General features: G+C 35.1%; 1 protein-coding gene across 1 annotated transcript; it reads left to right on the top strand.

Annotated features, from left to right (window-relative positions):
• Window positions 1–5110: 5110 nt before the first annotated feature.
• Window positions 5111–7173, top strand: Arp8 (Actin-related protein 8). The gene has a single exon (XM_073973413.1). The coding sequence runs from the start codon at window positions 5225–5227 to the stop codon at window positions 6986–6988; it is 1764 nt and encodes a 587-aa protein (XP_073829514.1). The 5' UTR covers window positions 5111–5224; the 3' UTR covers window positions 6989–7173.
• Window positions 7174–7662: the final 489 nt, after the last annotated feature.

Consider the following 7662-nt stretch of genomic DNA (forward strand, 5'->3'; position numbering starts at 1 on the left):
AAAAGGTTTTCCATAGTTTTTTGAAAAATAGCCGCAGCTGTTTTGACATCAAAAGGTAATCTTTTTACTTTTTAAGTACCAATATGTGTACTCCAAGCACATAATAATTGAGATTCTTCATCCAAGACAAGTTGATTATAAGCATTAGATAAATCAAGCTTCGTGAAAAGTTCACCTCCCTGCAATGATGCAAAAATTTCATCAATTCTGGGTAATGGATACTTAAAATCCAACAAACATTTATTTAGGGTAACCTTGTAGTCACCACAGATTCGTAAATCGCCGTTAGGCTTCAAAATTGGAACTAAAGGAGTTCCCCAATCAGAGTTATCAACAGGTTCTAGAACACCAGATTTAATTAAATCTTTTAATTTGTTTTCAACCTTGCTCTTCCAAGCCAAAGGTAAAGGTCTTGGTTTACAAAAAATAGGAACTGCGTTTTCCTCAACTCTCAACGAAATCTTGTTGACATTAAACTCTCCCAACTTTTCTTCAAAAACACTTGAAAACTCGTTTTTAATTTGATTAATAATCATTGAATTAGAATTCGAGCAATCTATTTTGTTGACTTGCAACAATTCAAAATTAAAAGAACGTAAAAACGTACGACCTAACAAAGGAGGATTCGATGAATCTACAACAACAACTATCGATTTTGTTTTACCTTGAAAAGTAACCGAGGCATCATACTCACCAACTAGGTTCAACTTATCACCACTATAATCAACATATGGCACAAGACATGGACGAAGCATCTTCTTAATATTGTTCTTCTCCAGGAACGACTTAGGCAACAACGTACACGGAGCACCTGTATCACACACAGCTTTTAACTCAATACCATCAATGATCACTGGAAGAGAATATACTCCACTAGAGTTGCACTCCGACACACTAAAAATTGAGTAAATAAAAACATCATCATCACAGGGGTGCGAAGTTGGTGGTTTTCCCGCTACTTGTAGTGATTTTTGACGTACAAAAACCACTGTTTAAGCAGGAATGTCAACTGTTTTAAGGTAAAAATCGCTACGGACCTATGGTGCGTATGTGGCTGTAGCGATTTTTACCTCGGAACAGTTGGCATCCCTGCATCATCATCATAATTATTTTGATCTTCAGAAACAAAATTAACACTTCTCTTTTTGTAGCAAACTGAAGCCAAATGTCCAATTTTACCACACGAATGACATTTGCTGTCCTTGTATTTACAAGCTTGCGACTTATGATTGCGCCAACCACAATGCGAGCACACAGGTTTTCTACCATTTTCAAATTTGTTGTCTCTGCCACCGCCACAACTACCTCTGCTACCATCGCCTCTGCCGCTGCCACTTGAACCGCCTCTGTTACCGCTGCTACCACTGCTTCTATTGCAACCGCCATTTGCATTTCCAAAATTTTTCTTGGCAAATCTCTGCTTATTTACATAGTTCACTGAACTCTGCTCAGCCTCTGCTGCCCTTGACATATTTTTTGTTTCCATAATCATGGCTTTTCGCAACGCCATTTGCATCGTCATATTCTCGTCATCTTCACATAACCTCTCAAAAATGAAATTTGGCAAGCCCATCACAAATTGGTTTAACACAAAGGCTTCCAAATGATCGCCAAATTTGCAGTTAAGCGCCAACGACTTCACTCTGGCATACCACTCAGCAACAGTTTCACTATCATTCTTTGTAGCAACATGAAACTTTTTCCTCTCACTGAACACAATTGTCGGTGGTGTGTACTGCGTGTCCAAAATTTCACACAAATCCTCATATTTTTTGACACAGGAGATTCAGGACTACACAAACTGTGCAACACTTTATATGCCACTGCACCAACCGCTTTCAACAAAATTGATTTCCGCACATTGTCATCCGTGCAATTTATTTCACAAAAGTGGATTTCTAGCCTTTCCTTCCACACACTCCAGGATTCCACACTGGGGTTAAACTCGGACACATTCGCCGTTTGGAAGACAGCAATCTGGCTGGCATTAAAACTTTGGTTGCCTTCATTCTCCATCTTAGTCGGCATTCATTTATTAATTATATGTATGTACATATATTAATGTTCATTTGCTTTTTCTTTAGGTTATTGAACCACACAAAATATGTTATTGTTGTTGTTTTAATTTTTCTCCTCGTCGCCAAATTGTAGTGTATTTACACAAAAGAAACTTCTTTGTTTCAACTCCAAATGCTTAGTCGATGGTCAGACTAGCACGATTTCAACATGGCGACGTCAAGTTTATAGGCGAGGGGTATGAAGTAGTGAAACCCATGTACATGGTTTTCTGTGTTTGTTATGTTGCCTCTTCTTGTTTTTCGTTGCAAGATTTTTTCTTCCATTTTCTTTCATTTTTATTTTCTCAAGCAAACGTTAACAACAAAACAAACATAAAAAGATTTAATAAAAACATTTAATTAATGAAATAGTGAAAATTTAACTATTAATATTAATTTAGTTATTAATGTTAATTATTTTATGTTGTTTTTTTGGTTTATTTATGTCTTTTTTGTTTTTATTGGTATGGGAAACACAACAAATAAAGAGGACACGCAAAAATCTTAAATTTCACGTTAACGTGTGTGGACACTAACGAAACTTGAAAAGAAACTTTACCGAAATTGGTTTCAAGAAACCTTGCTAGTCTGACCATCGACTTAATGTTCTTTATTTCAAATAGAGTTGTTAAAATCTAGTTCGTTTGAACGACCTAGTTCAAAATATAGTTCAGTGGACACCGGATGTTTCCATGAACGAACTGCGAATGAGTTATATTATCTCTTTGTTTTAATAAAATAAATCATACGCAAACGAACTATGGTACTGAACTAGTTCACTAGATTTAACAACTCTAATTTCAAATTAAACAACATAACAAAGCCATGGTAGAACAAATACAAGGTAAAGTTAATACTACAACAAATACAACTCGAACAACAACCACAAAGGAATTTGTTTTTGTTTGTAAACCTTAGTGTCAACGTAAATGTAAACAAAACAAGGAAATGTCTATAAATTATTGGAATTTAAAAAACTAATAATTTTTCACATTTGATTGAATATTTTGGAAAACATGAATGAAAACTCGTTAGATTTTCAATTTGAATGTTTCCATATCATTCCACTAAATGCATAATTTCTCGCAGAAAGTAGAATACTTGCAAAAATGTTTCGGGTCGCTGGTAATTCATTGAAAAAAGAGAAGATGTTTCAATCATTTGCTTTTGAAAACAAAAAAGCACATGTTTATTAGGGCTTTATTCTTTTCAAGTTTAACAAAATACCACACATATTAACAAATATTGTACCGCCTCTATAAGCGGTGTTTTAGTGTGCGGCATGTCGTTCGGACCTGGAGGAGGTTACATGTCAATGATATGAAGCCGTCTTTATGGGAAATAGTTTTTTTTTCTGATGAATAAATTTGTTCTTCAAAAATATATATCCCTAATATACATCGAACATAGAAATAAATACATAAAATGTCGAATGGAATTTGACACTAACACTACAACCCAGTTCAGTCAGCTGGGTATTGCTGCTACCTTTTCTTGTTCTACCATGTAACAAAGCTTAGAACTAACAACCTGTATGTACGTTTTTGTGTGTATGCATATACAAGCAACCATGTATCTTTATCACTCAGAGATAAATAGATGAGAGTGAGAGTAAATGATACTTGTAACTGCATACAGTAATTAATATAACAAAACAAGAAGAAGATCACATACTGCACATTAGGATGGATCGTACTGAAATATGTATTAGGGTGGAACGTAAATACAAATACTCTATAATTTTTTCACAACATCTTTCGATGTAGTCTAACAGAGTTATGAAAAATGCACTCCGTTCCATGGTATAAGTAAACAGGTAGATTTAAATAAAAAAATCTATAGAAACCTTGTTTTTCTTGAATTCCTAAAAGTTAAAAATTAAGCAACAATTGGGTTTGTTTACAATGCATTTTTGAGCATTTAAAAAAACCCGAAAAATGAATGAAATGTTAAGTTTTCTCCACATAATCGAGTTGTGAATATGATAAAATGATTGTTTCAATGCAAATCTGACGAATTTCTTCTATACAAATGGTCTAAAAACAATATTCAAAATCATTGAATTCTATTGTTTTTGAAATTGTTACACAGTTTGTTTATATTGTTTTGAAGTTTTAGGAATAATCGAATGAGAAAATTTAGATTGACATAAAGCTTTGGCTAACCTTTCTTATTAAACCATGCTCCGTTCGATACATTTTATAAGCAGTTGCTCTACAGATCCCTACAGAAAAAACAGTTGGTTGATCCCTACACATTTCTTCAAAAGATAAACAAGAGTGTATACATTTCGAAGAATTTGTTATAAAATAAAGAAATAACTTAAGTTGCGAACATTTTTGCTGTAATTCACGAGACGGAAATTTTTAATGGAGTGGAGTTGGAGTCGTGATCATATTTCTTCGTATGTAGAAGAATTTCTTGGTAGTTCGTTTGATGCTTTTCTGAATATTAGGTGCATGTTGTTTTTCTTTAAGGTGATACAAATCCAAGCCCCTTCCTCTGTTTTAGAGTTATTTGTTTTTAGTAGATCGGAGAGGAATAAACAAATTCATATACCGCGTTTGACCCCTTTTTTGGAAAAATCCTTTTTGGTACGGGTTGCCCGTGTGTTCAATGGTTTACCGCAAGATCTTAAGACATTCAGTGGCTCCTTAATCCGTTATAAAATGAAGTTATTTGAATATTTCAATCGGAGTGATTTTGAAGATTAATAATTTTTCGACTAGTACAAATTTTTGTTATGATTGTTTATGTTCCTTATTTCTAATATTGCTTAGCTGATTTACTAAACAGATCTTCATATTTTCTTTAATTACATCCTGTTAATGAATTTTAAGACTGTTAAATTTAATGTATTGTTAGATTTAAGCTTTTGGAGTAGTGTATGTTTTGTAGCCTTTGAAAATAAATTGAATTGAAATCGAGTGGATTTCGTAAATGTAAACATAAGCTAAGAATACAGCTGATTGTCACTTCTACCTTATATAAATGTGCCTTGGTATTTTCTGTTTTACATAGGAGGAACGCTTTTTATTTTGGTTTACCATTTCAGGAAGAGATATCATTTCTCTTTTGATGGTTGATAAGAAGAAAATGTAAACAACAACCACGCATTCTGCACCGAGATCTAACAAATTTCGAACTGCAACAGACGAAGGTCCAAAATGCATGCACAGAAAATAATAGTCATCCATCCGGGATCACTGAACTTACGTATTGGTCGAGCAAGTGACCTAAATCCCATAACTATACTGCATGCCATTGGAAGACGTCGTAAAATGGATCAAAAACTTCACACAAACATAATGTATCATGATCCTATGTTACCCAGGCTTTCCAAAGAGAAGGAAGTTATGCAGGAATTTGAAGAGAGCCGTTTACAAGTTTCTCATTCCATACAATCTCATGTTACACAATATGAGGAACGAGGAGGCGGTGCCAAGAGACTTCGAGTAGCGACCCCACCTCAACAAATAGCCACATTCAATCGGCGCTCTGTGCCGGTAGAACTACCATTAGATATTCCCACCAAAAGCGACTTGAAAGATTCAACGGATATTAAAGAAGAGAAGGATGAGCAATCATATAAAATAAAAGAAGATATCTTTGACGAAGATATTTTAAAATTGAATGTAGATGAGGCTTGCGACTACAACATTCACTTTCCCATGAAAAGAGGAGATTTAAATTTACACAATAACATTGGTGGATCTTTGACATCGGTAATGTCTGATTTAGAGTCTATTTGGTCATATGTTATTGAAGAACGTATGTCAATAGCAAGGCGCACGCTGGGACAATATGGAGCTGTTTTGGTAATAAGTGATGTTTACAATCGTAGCGTATTACGTGAGATGGTCACATTGTTGTTACAGCATTTAGGATTTCGTGCATGTTTTCTTGTGCAAGATCATGTTGCGGCAACATTCGGAGCAGGCTTAGGTTATGCATGTGTTGTTGATGTGGGCGATCAGAAATGTTCCATATCTTGTGTTGAAGATGGTATATCGCACCCGGACACACGTGTACGTTTGGGTTATGGCAGTGGAGATTTGTCCCAGGTCTTTCTGGCTTTATTGAGGAAATGTAGTTTTCCCTATAAGGACTGTAATGTGGAAGAAAGTTATTCGGATGCTGTTGTAATCAATAATTTGAAGGAGTTATATTGTCATTTAAATTTGGAGATATGTGGTGCGCAGGAGAAGGTGTTTGAGGTAAAAAAGATCAACAAACGTCTGCGTTATACCCTTCAATTGGGCGATGAATGTGTTGTGGCGCCGTTGGCTTTCTTTCACACCGAACTATTCAGTATTACGGGGAAAAAGAAATCTGTACAATTGCAAATGCGTAGCAGCCAACAATCGGATCCGGAAGATTGTTTTGATGCAGAATATATACGAGAAACTGGTCGTGTACGAAATGGTAGAGGGGATCAGTTGCTGGATGGAGCTATGCCCATTACAGGTGATACCCCCGATGAAGAACTTGTGGTGGTAGACAATTTTGATGTTGACGAACGCACAGCAAATGTACGTAATACCGACAAAGAAGAACAATTGTATTTTTCATCTGTTGGCGGACAAATTGTACCCCTGGACATGGCTGTTGTACGCAGCATCGAACGTTGTATGACGGACGATATGAAACGTAAAATGTATGGTAGTATTTTACTTGTTGGTGGTGGTAGTAAATTAAGTGGATTCTCAAAATGGTTGGAACAGAAGATAATCCTACATGTACGTTCTGCCGAACAATTTGCCTATGAGGTTAATGTCTGTGTCAAGGAAATGGATGCCTCTATGATTGCATGGAAAGGTGCGGCAATAATGTCATGCCTAGAAAGTGCACCGGAACTATGGTTGTTTGCAGATGAATGGCAGAAATTTGGCTTACGTATATTACGTGAAAAGAGTATTTTTATGTGGTAATTTGAAATTTGGATTCGAGTATTTTAGAAATTGGTAGATTCTTGCAGTTCTGGAACAGACCAATATATTTATTATGGTTTACGTATTAGTAAGCGTAGCAATAAGAAATAGTTTATAAGACTTTCTTTAAATAAAACTTAAGGAATCAAAAATAAATAAAAAATAATACCTTGTTTTAAACGAAATTTAAAGTTTTAATAATACAGTCGAACTTGTGGGGTGCGCCTTAGGGATAAGTAAATCGACTTTCGGTTAATCGATTTTTTGCCGTCGAAAATCTAAAAATCGTAGTCGACTTTTGTCTGGAAGGAAAATCGCATAATCGATTATCTTGTGATCGATTTTCGAGTTTGACCATAGATTGTAGACTTGGCGGTTTTACACTTTTGGCGGTTTTACAGTTTCAAAAGAAAACTCGAAAATCGACGAATAGTCGATTATAATCGATTTTCTGCGGTTATGAAAAAGTCGAAAGTCGAGTTTTAAGACAACTGAAATAATCGCAAAACCGAAAAATCGCATTTCTAGATTTAGACCATAATCGAATAGTCGAAAAATCGATTATTGCTTTCCATTACCTATCCCTAGTGCGCCTCTTAAGGGTTAACTTATCCTAAATAAGAAGAAGAATACATGATTGATAACATTGATCATCTAACAAAACAGCTGTTTGT

The sequence above is a fragment of the Musca autumnalis genome, unplaced genomic scaffold, assembly GCF_047663935.1.
Source record: "Musca autumnalis isolate F117 unplaced genomic scaffold, ASM4766393v1 scaffold_3, whole genome shotgun sequence".
Classification (NCBI taxonomy): domain Eukaryota; kingdom Metazoa; phylum Arthropoda; class Insecta; order Diptera; family Muscidae; genus Musca; species Musca autumnalis.